General features: G+C 40.8%; 1 protein-coding gene across 19 annotated transcripts in view; it reads right to left on the bottom strand.

Annotated features, from left to right (window-relative positions):
• The window catches only part of OSBPL1A (oxysterol binding protein like 1A), a 237,763-nt gene that overhangs the window by 3,095 nt on the left and 213,027 nt on the right, over positions 1 to 21,641 (bottom strand). For all 19 annotated transcript variants that reach the window (XM_060310976.1, XM_060310977.1, XM_060310974.1 and 16 more), the window contains 9 exons: positions 17,010 to 17,144; positions 15,923 to 16,020; positions 14,318 to 14,500; positions 9,760 to 9,867; positions 8,762 to 8,851; positions 8,401 to 8,527; positions 5,338 to 5,454; positions 4,649 to 4,772; positions 3,280 to 3,370 (listed from right to left, as the gene is read on the bottom strand). In XM_060310976.1, the coding sequence (XP_060166959.1) occupies positions 3,280 to 3,370; positions 4,649 to 4,772; positions 5,338 to 5,454; positions 8,401 to 8,527; positions 8,762 to 8,851; positions 9,760 to 9,867; positions 14,318 to 14,500; positions 15,923 to 16,020; positions 17,010 to 17,144 (1,073 nt within the window). The remainder of the gene's footprint in view (positions 1 to 3,279; positions 3,371 to 4,648; positions 4,773 to 5,337; positions 5,455 to 8,400; positions 8,528 to 8,761; positions 8,852 to 9,759; positions 9,868 to 14,317; positions 14,501 to 15,922; positions 16,021 to 17,009; positions 17,145 to 21,641) is intronic.

Here is a 21,641-nt window from a genome sequence, read left to right as displayed (position 1 = left end):
CAACACAGACAAAAATAAATTCATAAAAATAAAAAAATAAATAAATAACAAGTCATCCATTTTCCACATTCCCAGCTTTCTCTGGGTAATGGAAATGAAAAATTACTTGTTCAAAAGGTTCAAATTTCAATTTGTATAACATTTTCTAATATGATTTAGTTTTCAGTAATATTTATGAAAACAGTTTCGTATGTCTTTGTCATTCTTTCCAAATAAATTGCCTCTAAAAATATTTAACAATTAGAGTGAGCTTAGATTTGTTTGGTAAGTCCCAAGTGGTCCTATTAATCACTGCAGCAGCACTAAAAACCCTAAGACACAAAAAATGCTTCAGATGAGGCTAATTCCTTGAAGACTGATATAGTAAATGCCCACTAGGCCAGATTTTCTAGAATATTACATATATTATTTTGCTTTGGGGACTTTTCCCTAATTAGAAAAATTAGAAGTCTACTTTAAATGATCAAGATATGTGTGTTTCAGACTTTGGTAACCAAGCTGGAAATACTTTAAGGAACCACTGTTTGATCAAAGTCACAGAATTTTTGTCTAATATGAAGTATATAATTTTACTCCTTTTGGTCTCAAAAGTCCACGTAGTAAAAGCACTTTTGTAGTCAGCCTTAGTAAAATCAAGCACTTCAGAAAATCAGGCAAATCAAAATCAAGGTAACCAAAAAAAATTCTAAAAATTAACCAAGCCTCAGGCCTGTGCCACAGGATTTCTTCCATACAAAGTGGACAACTGGAAAGTCAAGTGCCAAGAGACTGTGCAGAACAGTAGATTCAATAGCAAAGAATGTATTTTTGTTCACACACAAGCCAAGTGCTCTAAAGGCCATGTCTGCAAGGCCTCCCTTCGGGGAGCACTTCTTGGAGAGAGTTGCAACATGGCACGAAAGATGAGCACCTCGGATCTGAAGGTCTGATACTAGGGATTAGAGTTTCTCTCAACATCTAGTCTCTTAATTTCCAGCACTCACGTCTGGAAAACTCTGCTGCCATCAGTGTACCCCCCTCCACATACAAAAAAGTCCATGCTGTCTTTTCAAAGTCTTATTAAAGATTTTAGGCAAGCAGAGGCAAAAGAAAAGGAGGGAGGGGGGTGAGGAGATGTCTTTGTTCTTTGTTACCCTTTAGTCAATGTTTCTGAGTCTACAGAGTCCATGGATCTGTATTAGTAAAATAACATTAGATAAAATATTAATTCTGCACGATGCTTGCATTGGGGGAAGAGATGACGTCATCAAATTTTTTTGGCCTCACCACCCACCTTCTCTTCAAATCCTGTGTCTATCGCCAGTCCCCCCACTTTCTCCCCACATAACCCCACTTATTAAGGTCTCTGGGCTCCTCTAGGAAAACAGGGCAGGATCACAAGCAGCCATTTCCATATGCAGGAACCACAGTTTAAAGCCTGAAAAATCCCAAAGCTGGAACTCTTTTCAAATGAGTGAAACTGGTGTCAACAGGAAAGCCAGCTTTTAGTGTGGAAGAACTGGGGACAGGTTACACAATAAGGTTCTGGGTTTGATTTCTGAGGGCTGGTTTCAGCTCTACCTGGCAGAACATGCTCCTTTACAAACTGCCCCATCCCCGCCCCGACACAAACGGAACCACGCTGTTCAAAAAGCACGTGATCAGCCAGGAGTAGACCCAGTCAGTGAACGCCACCTCTCACACTACTGGAAAAAGACTCCAAGCACATATTCATTTGGACAAAGGGTCAGTAGGGTCATTTTTAAGGTCTGTAGATTCGTATAAGAACTACTGGTGCTAAGAGACAGCAGTGGAAGCGAGCACGTGCAAGGCTCCAAAGTGGAGCTCACAAACGTAGCTTCTGGTTTTTATTTTCAGGCTAACACAGAGCTGTCTAAAGCTCCTTACTTTCTGCACGTAGGACTTTACCTGACAGTAATACTTTTCTCTTACTTTGCACACTTGAAAATGTGGCCAGAAAAATAAAGGAGTTAATAATCAGAAATAGGGAATCCCCTGGTGGTCCAGTGGTTAGGACTTGGGGCTCTCACTGCCGTGGGCCCGGGATTCAATTCCCTGGTTGGGAAACTAAAATCCCGCAAGCTGTGCACTGTGGCCAACAAAACAAAACAAATTAGAAATACAGTACAAAGTGGGTTTTCCGCAGAAGAGGCTAGAAACAATGATTAAACTCTATCAAATCTTTTCAGAAGGGATTGCAGGAAAGCAATGTGCTTTTGGCTTTTGTGGTTCTTTCTAATCATGGTCTGCGGCATACTTGTCCTTGAGCGAGTCTCTTAAATGAAATACACCAGCATTTGGTTTCTTCACATACACCGAGGGGACTTCCAGACTAATGGCTTTCCAGTGGTTTCCCAGATCCTGCGTGTGTGTGGGTGGGAGAAGGCGAGCCCTACCGCTCAGCTCCCACCAAAGCAGCCTGGTGGCCATGTGTTCTGTATTTGTAGATTCTTTACGTGTTCGTTGGCAAAAAAGATTTTGATGCTAACAAAAAAGTCCAAAAACCACTGGACTAGATGCTATCTAAGGTCATTTCTAGTTCTAATAACTGTGTAAGACGCAAAAGGGCTACCAAAAAATATCTACTAAACTGCTTGTGAAATTATGCCCATATTGGCTCTGAAATTTATTTAATAACTTTGAATAATGGGACAACAGTTTCTATTACATAATATAAATGTAGAAAATGTTTTTATTCTATTCCTATTTACAAGAGATTCTATTACTCAATACAAGTGACTAAGTAACTCCTGATTCTTAAAAAGAACAAACTTTCAAAACTCGCAAATTTTATTGCCCAGTTTCTGTTGCTGAATGGAATCCAAGATGTCACTTTAACAAATCGTATTTCCAGGACATGTCAAGTCCCTTGTGTTTGGAAGAGTAAAGGCATTGTCTAAATATCCGTGATACATGATATATGTAATAAGCTAATGGCCCTATAATTTACTCATATATAAGCAAATGGCTCTGAACCTATTTCATGCCAAAATCTGTAACTCTGCCTTCCCTCTTAAAAATAGAAGGGACAGTGTTCTGCTGGATAAGAAGGAAAGATAGTTTGCGTAACTGACACTTACCTGTGGTAATTGTGTAGGAACATTTTAACCTTACCTTCCAAACAGTCCTTTTTCATTGCACACATGCGGCCCTTTCAGCTTGAACTTAGCCAGTAGAAAATGCTTGACAACTCACAGGGCACAGTGAGCCAGGCTCTGCAGTCCCCCGTCTGCCAGCCCCCCCAACCCCGCCCCCCCCACCCCAAGCTCCTCATCACACCTCGTCTTCCAGTCCTCCTCCAACTTGGACCTGTTCTTGCGGGCCGCTCTTTGTTTCTCCTCAAGTCGCTTTTTTTCTTCACTAGCTTGATCTAGAATCAGCACAGCAGTGAAAACAGTTACTCTACACGTAGAGACTGCCCGACACAGCACTCAGCACCATCACTTTACGGAGTCAGGTATCAGCACATCTCCATCTTATCAGAACATGAACACCACGAAATTTATCCTGTCAAAATCTTAACATATCCCCAGGATCGCACTCAACACCCAGTCCTCTCCTACAGCTTTTGCCCTTAACCACCTCTTCATTTACCCAAGGCGCCGGCTTACTCTTAAGGCCAAAAAAAAAATCATGTTAAAATGCTTCAGTGAAAACTTGGGTGGAAAAGCTGAATACACGTGAAAATTTTCTAAATTCTTAGTGAGACCTCACAGAGCTCCTCTAGATTCCGTTCATAAGAAATTCAAACCGTTTTCCAAAGCGCTGTCGCACTGTCTCACGGATAATTCACAGGGAGGGTCAGCGTTTAGTTAGAGCAGGTTTCTCAGCCTCAGCCCTGCTGACACGCTGCACCCCATGATTCTTCGTAGGGGGCTGTCCTGGGCACGGCAGGACGTTAGCAGCACCCAGGCCCCCAACCACTAGATGCCAGCAGCAGTTCCCCAGATGTTTCAGCCAAAGTCTCTAGACTCGGCCACACGTCCCCTGGAGGAAAAACTGCCCCCATTTTGAGAACCACTGAATAAGAAGAAATTTAACAGCACAAAATAAAATGTCAGAATTAACCAAGGCCAAGCACTTCTTTGAGGCTCACAAGGTGCTATTTCAATTCTGAAATATGTAGTGAAATAACTAGTCAGAGTGTAGTTAAAAGTTGATAAATGGGATATTATTGTCCCAAATTCTCCTCTGATATGTTAGATATGCCTCTGGCCGTATGTATTACATTAAATTAGGGAGTATCACTGAGACAATGAAATATGAGCTGCTGAGGTCCACCTCAGATTCCCAAATTTTAAACCAAAGTTTCTGAATTTAAATTGAATTTTAATTAAAAAAAAAAAAATCTCTAGAGACTTCCCTGGTGGCGCAGTGGTTAAGCCTTCACCCTCTCAACGCAAGGGGCCCGGGTTCCACCCCTGGTCGGGGAACTACATCCCACCTGCCGCAACTAAGGAGCCCACGTGCTGCAACTAAGACCCGGAGCAACCAAATAAATAAATAAATACTTTAAAAAAAAGTCTCTAAGAGAGACTAAAGATGGTTGTGCTAACATAGTAAAGTGCTGACAGTAACCAGGAGTAAAACAAACCACCCTCCTCAAAGAAATCAATCTTCACTGGTGCCGCCATCAGGTGCTGGTTACCTATTTCCCCATTTTCCATGGCTCTGATGTCAGGACGTAGCCTGCAGTCTGTCTTAGGAATCACACCCTCCATTTCCTTGTCTACTTCATTCAAAACCATTGCAAAGCTAGTAAAATTATACATCTGAAAAGAAGAAAATGTTCAAATTAACATATACCGGGGCATAACGCAGAATGAAACCCTGAAGGCAGAAACAGTTGATCATGACCCCCTGTTCTGTGGTGACAACGGCCTTTCTCAGACCACACATCTCAGTGTTTTCACCCAAGTCTGCGCCACCTGTGGGCATCTGTCTCAAAGAAAGCCCCCCAGCAGGCCTCCCAGCATGAATATCTTCCACCACCATCACCTCGAAGGAGAGATACAAGCAAACCCAACATTCTCTGTTCTTCACTTAAATCCTTACTTGCTAGATCTGGCTGCACCACCTTGCATTTAACGACAGTCAGTCTTGCCCCTCAGTAATTGTTAAGGAAGCCCCCCAAAGCCTCACGCCAAGGCGTCCTGGCCAGCCAGACACCAGGAGGCCTGGGCGGCACGAATGCCCCGTCCCGGGTTAGAAGCCACAGAGGGACGACTTAGGAGCTTTTGATGACCACCCGCCTCCTCCTGGTCCCGCCTGGGCCGGGGGAAAAGCACCGTCAGAGCCCAGTAAACAGGAGGCCGCACTCAGCACGCCCAGCCTCACCTGGGTTGAATTGGGAGGCCGCGGGGCTATTCGCCACAGGAGAACGCTCCCAGGAATGACAAACACGCTCTCGGAATCTGGCATTGGCATTTCGTCTGACTCCTCAGAAGCGCTCATCTAGAAGAACCAACAGATGAACAAAACAAATGTTTTCAAAAGAATATACTTACAAACTGTAAAATAAACACCGCTGACTGCACAGCATTAGGATGTAACTGTACGAGGGCCGGGGCACCATGACTTTCTCGTTCTCACATCCTCACCTTTCAACACAGGCCAGGGAGCCAACAAATGCAGGCCTAGTGAGTAAGCGCTGCGAGCCTCGTGAGCCTTATGTGTGGTCTCATTTAGGGTTCTGTGCATTCAAGCCACTATCATCACCATCATCATGCCTTTACTATCATGTTGTAATATTTTTAAAGTTTTTTTTTAAAGCCAAAATAACTCACTTAAGTATTGACTAGAACATTATGAGAGCAAGAAAAGATTAAATTCTTGGAGCATTTAACTAAATTTATCAACAACACAAACCAGTAGGGATCCTGAAAGCATTCTATAAAAAGAGGATTTAAAACAATGTAAGGCTAGGGGCTTCCCTGGTGGCTCAGTGGTTAAGAATCCGCCTGCCAATGCAGGGGACACGGGTTTGAGCCCTGGTCCGGGAAGATCCCACATGCCATGGAGCAACTAAGCCCGTGCACCACAACTACTGAGCCTGCGTTCTAAAGCCTGCGAGCGACAACTACTGAGCCCGAGTGCCACAACTACTGAAGCTGATACTACACAACAAGAGAAGCCACCACAATGAGGAGCCCACACACAGCAACGAAGACCCAACACAGCCAAAAATAAATAAATAAATTTATAGTCAATCAATCAATCAATCAATCAAAAAGATGTAAGGCTAAAAAAGAAACTAACATTTCCTCTGGTTGCACGCCCCCCCCACACCCAACCTGGCAGAGCTGCTAGCAGCTCTCTGTATATTTAGTCCTTATGTAATAAACTCATAAAGTTTTTTTTAATAATTTTTTTAAAAAATATTTTTAATTTATTTATTTCTGGCTGTGTTGGGTCTTCATTGCTGCACGCGGGCTTTCTCTAGTTGCGGCGAGCAGGGGCTGCTACTCTTTGTTGCGGTGCGCGGGCTTCTCATTGTGGTGGCTTCTCTTGTTGCAGAGCACGGGCTCTAGATGCGCAGGCTTCAGTTGTTGTGGCTCGTGGGCTCAGTAGTTGTGGCTCGCGGGCTCTAGAGCACAGGCTCAGTAGTTGTGGTGCACGGGCTTAGTTGTTCTGCGGCATGTGGGATCTTCCCAGACCAGGGTTCGTGTCCCCTGCATTGGCAGGCGGATTCTTAACCACTGTGCCACCAGGGAAGCCCACCCATAAAATTTTATATATAAAGAATTTAAGCCTTTGGAAGGCTAAGTCATATTCCCAATGTCACAGTTACCAAATCTAGAACTACTGGCTGAGATATGCAACTTTAAAAACAGCAGCAGGGAAGGGACAACACTGGTGACAAGCTCCCCCAAGGCATTTAAATACGCTCGGGAACATCAGAAATCCACGGTGGCCGATGCCCACGGGAGGCAAGAGTAGACACAGGGTGAGCATGAGGCTGACTTCTCTCTCCAAGGGGCAAGGCCGTTTTTCTACAAAGATTGACCAGGGATTTTTGGGACATGAGGGGGATTTTCTGGAATTTCGCCAAGGCCCTCCTCTGCCACCTCCCACCTCTGTAAAAGGAGGAAGAGGCCATGTCTTCGCCAAGCTGCCTTGTGTTGGCTGGGCCACTGCCCAGGAGTTCGGGTTGGGGCCTGGTCCTGGAGCACTCCCTTCTCCAGCCCCGTCAGTCTTGGGGTCACTGCAGAGAAGCGTCAGTGCAACCCCCGGAAGGAAGGAGAAGCAGTGGAGACCCAGGTGGAGGAGGAAAGTGGACTGTGCCCAGAGATGGAGGCAGAGGGAGGGGAGAAGGGCCCAGCCAGGGAAATGCCACTGCCGTCAACTGCACCAGCTGCTCTGTCCCCGGGACCCCGGTAACCGGCTTACAAAGAAAGCCACTCAGACATACACCTTCTGTTTTTGAGGAAGGTTAGGGGCTTCCTAAACTCTTACATGTGTAAGAGTCACCTGAAGGGCCCCAGAGAGCTCGACACGGGGGGGCGAGGGGAGCCGGAAGCTCTGAGACGGTGCTTCGGTGGCCGGTGTGATGCTCAGAGCAGACGGGGGGCCTGAGCTGTCCTCACCAGGAACCCCTGACCTCCGTCAACTCATCTGACATGTGGGTGCTCTTGCTGTACCCATTTTATAAATGAAGGTGCTGAGGCGGAGAGAGGGTGGGAATCTGCCCGAGACTGAACCACTCAGAAGTGGGAGAAGCGGGATTCTAAGCAGAGCTCGTGCTCTGAATCGTGATGTCCGTCACTGGAAAGGCATCAGTCCTCCGACGCTTCCTGTCCAAATAGGTGCAAGCTCTCTTTAGCTCAGTCTGCTGAGCGGTCCAGCCTCCCGGGGCCCTGTGACGAAAACCTGTGGCCTCACACGGGGAGAGTCTAACGTTAAACTGTCCCGTTAGGAGAACGCTTAGTAAGACGAGGACAGCCGTCCAGGAATGAATCCCTTAACTGCGATGCTCTCAGCTTCAGGGATCTCGGATACAAAAGGGCAACACAACTGCTGCAAGCATGAAAACGTATGTGATCATTCTGGGTGAAATTTCAAATATTCAAATGATCTCAACTGCTAATGCACATAAACAGAAAGGAGGACAAGGACACTGGTCTCACTAAGATGAACTCCAACTTTCCAAAGCAACGTTGAGTTCTATGCCGCGTGTATAACTGCATGGCGCACACCCGTACTCCACGGGAGATTATGTCAAACATTCGCTACCAAGGCGGATAACTGGTTCATTAAGAAGGTTCAAGGAGAAACATTACATGCATTAGCACCAAGCATAAGAGGTCACACTGTGACCCGCTAACAGGCCACCTCCAAAAGGATTAGTACAAACTTAAAGAGTCCCGTGATTCCTTCGATGCCACCTTCCGGGACGTTCACCTGTTTGCTGTTCTTCTTCTCTTCGGTGTTTTTCTTATCATTTTTTTTGTAAGCATCAAATGTGGCAGGGTCAACACTGTACAAACATTCTGTCCACTTCCCATAGAGGGCACAGAGCTTCTTTTTGCTGTCAAGAGAAACCGATGTTTAGCCAGCAGTTAAACCAGCGTTTTGCTGTAACTGAATATTACTATAAAGATGCTTACAAATTAGATTCTTTAAAGAAATAAATATTTCCTTGCAGAAGAAAGAGTTTTTCAATTTACTGAAATGCTTGTTTCCTAGATAATGGCAGATTTTAATAACACTTTATTTAGTGAACGACACCTATACCAGTCAGCATTTAAAATGGAAACTTTACCTTTTATCTTGAATGTAGCCTTCAACTTTGTGTAACTCCTTACCAAAAAGGCCGCATGGCTTAAAATTCAACACACATTTGTCCGCAGTCCTGTAAAGGAGATAGTGAGCTCAGGTTACCGTTCAACACAGAAGCCGCTGGAGAGAACAGTGACTGTGAAAACCTTTCTCATAGCAGCTGCTGCTTACTGACTTCCTAATGCATGCCAGGCTCCACACAGAGAGCATCATAATTAACCCATAATCAGTACTGGACCCACCACGGAGAAAATGTAAAGCCAGGTTCATAAAAAATAAGAGACTTGTTGTTATGGAATGAATGTTTGCCCACCAAATTCATGTAGTGAAGCCCTAGTCGCCCACGCGAGGGTATTTAGGGGTAATTAGGTCATAAGGGTGGAACCCTCATGAATGGGATCAATGTTCTTCTAAGAAGAGATACGGGGAGACGATCCTTCCCTCTGCCATACAACGATTTGAGAAAATGGCCAACTTCAAACCAGAAAGAGGGCCTTCACCTAGCATTAAATCTGCCAGCACCCTGACCCGGGACTTCCCAGCCTCCAGAACCATGAGAAATAAACGTCTGCTGTTGAAGCCACTCGGCCCATGGTGCTCTGTTACAACAGCCCGAGCTAACTCGGACACTGGCCTAAGGTCACAGAGTAGGATTTGAACCCAACTCTTTTCAACTTTTGTGTTTCTCCTGCCACCCATCCCCACGTGAACAATGCAAACTAATCAGGATCAGCAAAATGAGCTGAAGGAGGCGGGAATGAACATTCCCCAAGGCTGCAGAAGCTCTGAGTTCACCAGTCTCCCCTAATCAGAAACTTTAACATAAGATCTGTTCATTAAATAGATGGGCTTTATTTACTCCAGAGCTATACTGCCTGGTTCTTAAATCATCATCAAGCTGTACTAGAACGTTTGTAAAAAGACTACTGGCACCCTCTGATGACAACTGAAGGGACAGGGGAGGAGGACGAAGCATCTCACTTGTGGTTTGTGATCTCCACGTTGCCGTACTGCTCAATCCAGAGTTTCCCCACAATGATGTTATGTACACAGCAGGTAGGATTTGTCCACGTATATGCTTCATTGTGTCTGGAGAGCAAAAAGAAAACCAAAGCCCAGAAAAATAAGTGAGAAGTGTTACTCTGTTTAAAAAGTGCATTTGCCTCAAATGCTATTACTCAGGACAACACATCAGACTGCTAGAGATGACTAAACTCTAAGACCGTAAAACCTCTGCTGGTGTTAATCACAGTAAAATAGGTATCATCTGACTCCTCTTATTGTTTCTTAAAAGGATACAAAAGCTTAAGAAAAGAATTCTATCTTTCTACCAAACTCCAAATTAAACTATGTACATAATCATCTTAAGCATTCAAAAGTCTGGTGAAAACATAATAAACAAAATTAAATTAGAAGTAGAAAACAGTCTATTTAGTACTTTCTAGTTCACCAAAGGGAAAAACTTGTGTATGTGAATAAGCTCCAATTTTACACATCCTTTGCTTTTGAAAACATTCGTTTTACATCTTCGTACATTTATGTCTAAATTTATTTTTAATTTACAAACAGTAAAATTCACTTTTCTTGGTGTATCTAGTTCTGTGAGTTTTAGTGCATGTGTAGATCTTTGTAACTACAACTATAATCACAATATAGAACAATTCCATCACACCATACACAAATTCGCTCATGCTGCCCCTCTATGGTCAAACCCTCCCCCAACCATAGACCCTAAACAACTCATTTGCTCTCCATTGCAATAGTTTTGCCTTCTCCAGAATGTCATATAGGTGGGATAATACACCATGTAACCTTTCAAAATTAGTTTCTTCATTTGTATAATCCATTTTAAATTCTACTTATCAATAATTTGCTCTCTCTTTTTTCTGAGTAGTATTCTACTGTATGGATGTATCACAGTTTAACCATTTACCTACTGAAGCATGCTGGGTTGCTTGGTGATTACAATTAATAGTACTATAAACATTTGGGCACAGGTCTTTGTGAAAATGTTAAGTCTTTATTTCTCCAGAGTAAACACCTAGGAGTGGACTGCTGAGTCATCTGGTTAACACAGGATTAACTCTGTAACCCTATGTTATCTGGTTAACATAGGGTTAACTCTGTTCTCCAGAGTGGCTCTGCCATTTTAGATTCCCCCCAGCAATATATGAGATTTCTGGTTGCTCTACATCCTTGCCAACACTTGGTACTGTCAGTTCTAAAAATTATTTTGATTTTGGACATTCTAACAGGTGTGTAGTGGTATCTCACTATGATTATGTATTTCTTTAATGACTAATGCTGTTGAGCATGTTTTTGTGTGCTCCTTTGTCATCCATATATCTCTTTGGTGAAGTGTCTGTTCACATCTTTTGCCCAATTTCTTATTGGGTTGTTTGTTTTCTTATTGTTTTGAGAATTCTTTACACATTCTAGATACAAGTCCTTTGTTGATAAATGATTTGCAAATAATGTTTATCTATCTATGGCTCCTCTCCATTCTCTGAAGAGTGTTTGTCACTGAGCAAGAGTCTTTCATTTTGATAAAACCTAATCAATTTTGTCTTTTCTAGACTGTGCCTTGGTATTATATCCATAAGATGTCATTGCCTAATCCAAGGTCATAAAGGTTTTCTCCTGTTTTCTTCCAAAAGCTTATAATTGTATATTAGATTTTAGCCTATGGTCTATTTTGAGTTCATTTTTGTTTAAGCTGTGAGATGTAAGTTGAGGTTCATTTTTTTAACATACGTACTTCCAACTGTTCCCACACCATTTGTGGAGAGGACTATCCTTCTTCACTGAATTGGGTTTTTACCTTTGTCAAAAATCAATTGACCATGTTTCTGTGGGTCAGTTTTTGGACTCTGTTCTCTGTTCCCTTGATGTATGTGTCTATCCTTTTGTCAATACAACACTGTCTTGATTACAACAGCTTTACTGTTAAGTCTTAAAATTAGGAAGTGGGAGTCCATCAATTCTGTTCTTCCTTTTCAAAACTGTTTTGGCTGTAGCGTTTCATTTGCCCTTCCATATAAATTTTAGGATCAACTTCTCTTTATGTATCGAAAATCATCCTGGGACTTTTAAATTTAGATTGTGTTAATATAGATTGCTTATAGATCAATTATGGGAAAACTAACATCTGAATTATATTAAGGATTCCAAGTATGGTGAGACATAGTATGACCCTCCATTACTCATAGTCTTTGATAACTGGAATCAGTGTTTTATAGTTTTCAGCATGTGGATCGAGACATATTTTATTATCTTCATTCTGCTATCGAGCCTATCCAGTTATTATTTTTGTTATTGTATTTTTTCAGTACTAAAATTTCCAGAAATACTTTCATTTCTTTGCTCCAATGTCTTTCTATTCATTTTAAGAGTTCATCTTTATGTCATGGAGCATAGTTATAAGAGCTGCTTTAAAGTCTTTGATACAGATTTCAATATCTCAGTCACCTTGGGATTAGAGTCTGTTTATTGTTTTTTCTTTCTCTTATCTTTCTCTCTCACACAAGGAGATCATAGAGTACTAGACTTTCTCTGACTTATTTCGCTTAGCATAATGTCCTTGAGGTCCATCCATGTTGTTGCAAGTGGCAAAATTTCATTCTTTTTTATGGCTAATATTTGTGTGTGTGTGTGTGTGTGTGTGTGTGTGTGTGTGTGTGTGTATGCCACAATTTCTTTGTCCATTCATCCAACGATGGACACTTGAGTTGTTTCCATATCTTGGCTGTTGTATGGAATATGTATAATATGTATAATAATGCTGCAATGACATGGGGGTGCAGATATCTTTTTGAGTTAGTGTTTTTGTTTTCTATGGATAAATACTCAAAAGTGGAATTGCTGGATCATAGTAGCTCTACTTTGAATTTTTTGAGGAACCTCCAAACTGTTTTCCATAGCGGCTGCACCAATTTACATCCACCAACACTGCACAAGGGTTCCCTTTCCTCCACATCCTCACCAACATTTATTTCTAGTCTTTTTGATACTAGCCTTTCTCACAGGTGGGAGGTGATACCTCATTGTGGTTTGACTTGCATTTCCTTGATGGTTAATGATGTAGAGCATCTTTTCATTTACCTGTTGACTATCTGTATGTCTTCTTTGAAAAATGTCTATTCAGATCTTCTGCCTACTTTTTAATTGGATTTTTTTTTCTTGCTATTGAGTGGTATGCATTCTTCATATATTTTGGATGTTAGCCCATTATCAGATACATGATTTGCAAATATTTTCTCCTATTCAGTAGGCTGCCTTTTCATTTTGTTGATGGTTTCCTTTACTGTGCAGAAGCTTTTTAGTATGATGTAGTCCCACTTGTTTATATTTGCTTTTGTTCTTTTTGGTGTCAGAGTCAAAAAATCATTGCCAAGACCTATGTTAAGGAGCCTACCGCCTATGTTTTCTTCTAGGAGTTTTATAGTTTTCAGTCGTATGTTCAAGTTTGTAATCCATTTTGAGTTAATTTTTGTGTATGGTATGACAGAGGGGTCCAGTTTCATTCTTTTGAATGTGCCTGTCCAATTTTCCCAAAACCATTTATTGAAGAGACTGTCCTTCTTCTGTTGTATATTCTTGCCTCCTCTGTCGTAAATTAACTGACCCTATTTGCATAGACTTATTTCTGGGCTCTCTATTCTGTTCCATTGATCTATGTGTCTGTTTTTATGCCAATACCATATATTTTAATTACTATAGCTTTGTAATATAGTTTGAAATCAGGGAGCATGATGCCCCCAGGTTTGTTCTTCTTTCTCAAGACTGCTTTGGCTATTTGGGGTCTTTTGTGATTCCATAAAAATTGCAGGATTGTCTATTTGTGTGAAAAACGTCATTGGAATTTTGATAGAGATTGCACTGAATCTGTACGTCGCTGTCGATAGTATGGACATTTTAACAGTATTAATTTTTTCAATCCATGAGCACAGAATTAATTCCATTTAAAACTGCATCAAAAAGAATAAAATACCTAGAAATAAATTTAAACAAGGAGGTGAAAGACCTGTATATTGAAAACAACAAGACAGTAATGAAAGAAACTGAAGATGACACAAATAAATGGAAAGGTATTTCATGGCAACCTTTTTTCTATTGCAAAAGAAGAGAACTTTCAACTTAACCTAATGTCTAAGATGTACCAATGTGATTGTTATTTCAATATTTCTCAAAGTGAATTCACTTTAAAAGATGGTTAACCAAAATATTATTACCATGATATATAGAAAGCTTGTCTCATAAGAACTGTCATGCAGTGATTAACTCCGTTTTATCTTAAAATAGACCCAAACAAACACCACAGTCAAACATCAAGTTAAACTTTTTACACATACCTAGGCTGATTAACAATGGCTATGGCCATGTTTCTCAAATTCTTTTACATGATGGTAGAAAATTTACACTTCAGAAAAGCAGTTTCTTTGTCTCCACCTTTTGAACAGCAAGGTCAAGTCTGTGTGCAAGTGTATATACTAATGAGTAGGTACACATGAAAAGAGTTAAAGGCGTGATTCTGACTCACTCAAGGAGCTCCAACGTGATGGTTCCTTTGGGTTCTGCTTCTACGCTCTTCCCCCAGAACTTCAGTTTGGGATAGATTGAGCCATGAAAGATGAAATCATTGTTTAATCCTTCAGCATGAAATGCACTAATGGGTGGGTGATGGCTGACCTGCTCAGAGATGAGTCTGAAACCAAGGTCATCTCTTAAGATTTAAAAAACAAACAAAAAACGGTAGTGTTATATAATAAACTGTTATCACAGAATGTATACATTACTGTCATTTCCGTGAAAAAGCAATGTTAAAGTATTAAGGAAATAGATTTGACGAAGTAAACAATCCTTTGTTATAATCCTGATGGAAGGACAACACATGAGTAATTGCACATATGCAACCCAAACAACTAAAATCAATGTTATTATAAACCTAGCTACTTAAACACATTAAAATAAAGAACACCCACATGAATTTGGGTGATTTTCATGAATTGAGAATATTAGCCATGTAAATTTAAAACTTATCATTCCATTTATATTAAGATTGAAGAATCTAATGTATCTCCTTTACAAACATCTAGGGAATAAATGAGATCAAAATTTGTGGAGGGAAGAGAAAGATTCAGAAAAACTAAAGCCAAATGAATTCCCTAACTGTGTGTAAAGAAGCAAGCTACAGCAGGAAATGCAGCTCTAGATACAGTCATTGCCTGTATGCCAACAGTGTAAGTTTATGCTAATATATTTTATATGCTTATTAAAAAAACCCAGAGACTTCCCTGGTGGCGCAGTGGTTAAGAATCCACCTGCCGGGGCTTCCCTGGTGGCACAGTGGTTGAGAGTCCGCCTGCTGATGCAGGGGACACAGGTTCGTGCCCCAGTCCGGAAAGATCCCACATGCCGTGGAGCGGCTGGGCCCGTGAGCCATGGCCGCTGAGCCTGCGCGTCCGGAGCCCTGTGCCCCGCAACGGGAGAGGCCACGACAGTGAGAGGCCTGCGTACCGCAAAAAAAAAAAAAAAAAAAAGAATCCACCTGCCAAAGCAGGGGACATGGGTTCGAGCCCTGGTCCAGGAAGATCCCACATGCCATGGAGCAACTAAGCCCGTACGCCACAACTACTGAGCCTGCGCTCTAGAGCCTGCAAGCCACAACTACTGAAGCCTGCGCGCCTAGAACCCGTGCTCTGCAACAAAGACAAGCCACCCCAATGAGAAGCCCGCGCACCACAAGGAAGAGTAGCCCCTCCTCGTCCCAACTAGAGAAAGCCTGTGCTCAGCAACGAGGACTCAATGCAGCCAAAAATTAATTAATTAATTAATTTTTTAAAGAAACAAAAAAACCCCAAAAAACCCCTATCATGCTTTATGGTCTACATAAGGAGAAAGGATGATAACTAATCCCATGAGATCAGGAATACTGAAATCCTTGTAATGGTTCATTTTATGTATGTTTTCATATTTTTGACATAATTTCTAAAATAATAAATATCATAGACACAAACAAAATTGTTAACTTTCTTCAGTCATACAAAATGTTGGTAAATGCTCAAAAAATATACATTTTCATTTGAAGAGCTATGTAAATCATGGAGATTCAACTATCCACCTGGAATAGTGTGAAAGATCTTACCGAACTAATTCATAAGTCTCTCCCAGAAGTGGGTTGAAAGGCTTTCCAGTGCGTTCCCACTGAGAAGCAACAGCAGATACAGCAAATGCAGCTACACACTGTGGGACAGAGCATTAGGAGAAGTTAAAAATAGCCTTGCTGCCTCCTCATTCTTTCAGGAACTGAAATTCTGCTGAAAACAGTAATTTACAAAATGATTTTGAGGAGTTTAATTACTTTGTATTTTTAACACGGCTTAATAAGCAAACTAATAAGCAAATGTGGATATTCAGAATGAAAATTACTCTGAGACTTCCTAAAGATCATCCCAACTGTGCTACAGATTCTCTCAAGGACTTTTAAAAAACTCTCAAATCCTAAATTACTCTTAATTCCTTTAAAATTTCTAAAAAGTACATCACTTTTAGGATGGGGCGAAAAAACTAAACAAATTGGTATCAAGTCCAATGAGGTTGGGAAAAGCTGATTTATATAAATGAAAAGACAGAATGACTCCATTTAGAATGCTATTGCTTTGCTGGAAGGAAAAGAATGTATCTACTATACTCTCCCTGTGTCTAGTCAATCCATATACATCACATGAATGCCTTCTCTTCAGAGGAAAACAAAAAAGTGCAATTCCTTGTTGTCCTTTGTTTTAACCTATAGTAGTATGTGTATATCTATATACACACATAAGCATAAATACACATATTTATCTGTGTATGTATATATCTATTCCTTCTTGGAAACACTGAGAAAGTCTGAAAGAATGGTTGAATATTTTTACCCTAACACGATGTTATCTTCTAAAACAAGGACTCAGAAACAGCTCACCAACATCCAGGTTTGGTTTTGGACCACGTTCTGCTTCTCTTGCAATTCTCGTTGGTCTTTCCACTACAGTGGCACTCTGACTAGAGGGTGGCGGGGAAGGAACACAGACGACTCTCCAAACATGCTGACTATGTAATGATAACGTTTGCTAGCCTCACACTGGACTTAACATGAATTCTGTGCATATGTGTTTGGGGCGGGGGGAGGGGAGAAGGTGGCAGAGAAGACTTCCTAAGACTTAGACCTTTCCCAGTGCTTGCTTGACACATACCTGCATCCTTTCCACAGGATCAGCAAATGAACTGGCCTTGTGGATGAGGTACGTATGCTCCATATATTCAGTGAGTCGCTGCAGGAAGCTCAAAGGCTCGTTAAATATGACTGGCATGGTGATCTTGGAGAGTTCCTATTTAACAAAAAAAATGGAAACCGTGATGCCTAACATACACAGCAAACTTACACGCTGCTGTCTCTACATAACACGTTCCTGGAAAGGAAGTCACAGAGAACAGCACATTTAATTAGTGTCAGTTCAATTTCATAATCTTCCCAGAGCATCTAACCATGTGGAGTATATCGTTCTAGGCCTTGAAGGAAATACAAAGCCTACCCAAACATTCTCCTTGGCTTCGAGGAGCTTGCAATCTACTGGTGAGCAGTGAGATGATGACTATTAATAAGTCTGCCTCAGATCAGAATTAGGAAATGGCATATCAAGGTCATGGGGACACAAAGACCAAAAATCTTCATAGTGGGCTAAGGAGCAACCACATATACCATTTTTGTGGACAATTTTTCAAAGGAATTTCAGACTGTTTTTTGTTTTTTTTGCGGTACGCCGACTTCCCACTGTTGTGGCCTCTCCCGTTGCGGAGCACAGGCTCCGGACGCGCAGGCCCAGCGGCCATGGCTCACGGGCCCAGCCGCTCCGCGGCATGTGGGATCTTCCCGGACCGGGGCACGAACCCGTGTCCCCTGCATCGGCAGGCGGACTCTCAACCACTGCGCCACCAGGGAAGCCCCGGACTGTTACTGCCTGACAACATTGAGGTTTTCTGAGAACACTGATCCATTACACATTGTGAACTGGGGTACTAGAAGGCTATTGTGTATTTCACAGGATAGGTTTTAAATTCTATCTGCTAGAATGACACAATCACAGTAGACTTCCAAAAATAATTTAATGATTGGGTAGGGGTCCTCTGACCTGAATTGCAACCTTTCAACTCTGCTTACCATATCCTGCCAGCAAACAGTCGCACCATGAGATCTTTAACAAATTCACTAGGGAACAAACTTATCTTGGTTTTCTCTGGAATAGTCTGATGATCTTTCCAACCTTCCACCTACTATTATTTACCTTTCCCGTGAGAATCACATCTTTCATGAAGCCCGCTGACTAAAGTCATGACCCCGTGAACCATCGCAAGGTGCCATCGAGCTTGAATGCCACCTGTCTTGGCTCTGACTTTCCCCCTCTAAACATCCACATTCTTACAGATATGCACAATTAAAAATAAAGTAACCTTCACAAAACTACTATCGGAGCGCATAAAATAAAAGCTCACTCATTAGCACACAATACTGCAGAACGCAGACAGACGTGTAGCAGCTCAATGTAATGAAAAGAAATGGTAGGTTTACTGCTGCCTCACTGGGAAGACAAAGGAGAACGGGAATGCATAAGGAGATGAAGAAAAGAAGGCTTTACTATATACACCCCGAGATCTCAGTTAAGTGCAAAAATTCACTGCTGGGGCCAAGTCCAGAAAGCTGGGACTGCCAAGGCTTTTCTTAATTGAGATATCTTAGACTCTCTTTCTTCTACTTAATAATGTCTTCATGAGTTTTTTCTTAAAAAAAACAACACAAAAACTAATAGAAGAATATGTAATTCTCAGTCATGGAAGTAAAGAAATGAAAATGCTCCTCCCCTCAGAGGCAAAGCACCTCCAACAGTTTGGGATACAATGCTGGGTGTTTACACACACGTGTATGTACACACATATATCTTATCGGATTCTTTTAATGCATGGGATCTGCTCTATGTATTGGCTCATCACTTGCCTTTTTATGCTGTTCCTGTGTTCGGAGGTCTTACATACACGTACATTACAACACCGAGTCCATCAAGTGCTTTGTAATCGCTGCACTGCGCAGTGGTAAGATGTTAGAATCAGACTGAGTTCCACTTCAGGCTTTCTCATTTACTAGATGTGTGACTCTGGCCAAGTTAAACTCTGCCAGTTTCCTTATCAATAACGTGGCACTAATATAAGTGTATATAACATAATCTACTACAAAGCACTGTTATAAGACTAATATTTGCAAAACACTTAGACCAGTTCTGGGCACATTAGTAAATGCTATATGTATTTGTTAAGTTTTTTTAAAAAGTCTATCTATAGATATACCATAAACTATTTAATCTTATCCTTTAGAACATGAACAAATATGGTTTTAAAGTAAATTTCTGTAAGTGGGATTTCTGGGTCAAAGGTGTGTGCTCACTGAAAATTTTTACAGTTACTACCAAGCTGAATGCCTTCAACCCTTCAACCCTTTATCAATTTGTACTCCTACCAATGCTTCTGGGAAGTCAGATTTTCTTTTAACATCAAAGGGAGGGGCACTACTTCCAATCTGTTCATTCAATCATGGTCATTTTCTTTACACAACTATTTAATTCAAGAATAGTCAAATGTTGTAATGGTGCTGGGTAGTTCATGTATAACTCTAGAACGAAGATTAAAAGACGTAAGTATTAAAAGTAACTATAACTATGATAATTTGTTAATGGATACACAATGTAAAAAGATGTAAACTGTGACACCAAAAACATAAAATGGCAGGGAGTGTACAAATGTAGAGCTTTTGTATGTGTTTGAAGTTAATTTGTAATCAGCTTAAAACAGACTGTTATAACTATAAGATGTTTTACATAAACCTCATGGTAACTACAAAGCAAAAAACCTATAGTAGATACACAAAAGATAAAGGAATTTAGGCATACCAACTACAGAAAATCATCAAATTCACAAAGGAAGAAAGGAAGAGGAAAGGAACAAAGGAATTACAAAACAGAAAACAATGAACAGAAGAGCCATAGTGAAACCACATCTATCAGTAATTACTTTGAATGCAAATGGACTAAATTACCCAACCAAAAGACACATAGTGGCTGAATGGGTTAAACAAAAAACAGAAAACACCAAGACCCAGCTATGCTGACTACAAGAAATTCACTGCAGCTCTAAGGACACACACATATAGAAAGTGAGAGGATAGAAAAAGACATTCCATGAAAATGGAAACAAAAAGAAAGCAGGGGTAGTTATACTTATATTAGACAAAACAGATTTTAAGCCAAAGAATGTAATAAGACACAAAGAAGGTCATTATATAATGTAAAGGGGTCAATTCATCAAGACAATATAACAATTATAAGTATTTATGCATCCCAAATAGGGACACCTAAAAGCAAATATTAACAGATCTTAAAAGAGAAATAGAGAGCAATACAAGAAAAGCAAGGGATTTCAATTCTCTACTTTCAACAAGGGATAGATCATCCAGACAGAAAATCTTAGTAAGGAAACAATGGGTTTAAACAACATGTTAGACCAACAGACCTAAGAGACATATACAGAACATTCCATGCAATAAAGGAATACACAATTCTTCTCAAGTGTATATGGAACGCTCTCCAGGACAGACTATATATTAGGCCACAAAACAAGACAATAAATTTAAAAATAGTGAAATCATATCAAACATCTTTTCTAACCACAATGGTATAAAATTAGAAATAAATTACAAAAAGAAAACTGGGAAATTCACAAATACGCGAGAAGTAAACATGCTACTAAACAACCAATAGGTCAAAGAAGAAATCAGAAAATATCTTGAGACAAATGAAAATGGAAATACAACATACAAAACTTACAGGATGCAGCAAAAACAGCTCTAAGAAAGAAGTTCATGGCAATAAACACACTAAGAAACAAGATCTCAAACAGCCTAACTTTACACCTCAAGGAACTAGAAGAAGTCCAAAATTAGTAAAGGAAGGGTAACAAAGATCAGAGTGGAAAGAAATGAAACAGAGACTAGAAAGATAAATGCAACTAAGAGCTGTTTTTTTTTTTAAAAAAAAGAGGGCTTCCCTGGTGGCACAGTGGTTGAGAGTCTGCCTGCCAATGCAGGGGACATGGGTTCATGCCCCGGTCCGGGAAGATCCCACATGCCGCGGAGCGACTAGGCCCGTGAGCCATGGCTGCTGAGCCTGCGCGTCCAGAGCTTGTGCTCCGCAACAGGAGAGGCCACAACAGTGAGAGGCCCGTGTACCACAAAAAAAAAAAAAAAAAAGGTAAAATAGACAAATCTTTAACTATACTCACCAAGAAAAAGAGAGGACTCAAATAAGTATAATTATAAATGACAGAGAAGATACTACAACTGATGCACAGAGGATCATGAGAATGCTGTGAACAATTATATGCTAACAAATTGGACAATCTAGAAGAAATGGATAAATTCCTAGAAACATACAACCAACCAAAACTGAATCATGAAGAAATAGAAAATCTGAACTGATCAATCCCTAGTAAGGAAACTGAAGCAGTAATCAAACACCTGCCAACAAACAAAAATCCAAGACCAGATGTCTTTACTGGTGAATTCTGCCAGACATTTAAAGAAGCATGAATACGGATCCTTCTCAAACTATTCAAAGAAACAGAAGAAGAGGGAACACTTCCAAACTCATTTTACAACGTCAGCATTATCCTGACACCAAAACCAAAGACAAAACCAGACAAAGAAAACAAAATTGTAGGCCAATATCCCTGATGAACACAGATGCAAAAGTCAAGAAAATATTAGCAAACTGAACTCAACAATA

The sequence above is a fragment of the Globicephala melas genome, chromosome 13 (genome assembly GCF_963455315.2).
Source record: "Globicephala melas chromosome 13, mGloMel1.2, whole genome shotgun sequence".
In the NCBI taxonomy this organism is placed as follows: domain Eukaryota; kingdom Metazoa; phylum Chordata; class Mammalia; order Artiodactyla; family Delphinidae; genus Globicephala; species Globicephala melas.
This window is presented reverse-complemented; position numbering and strand designations above follow the sequence as displayed.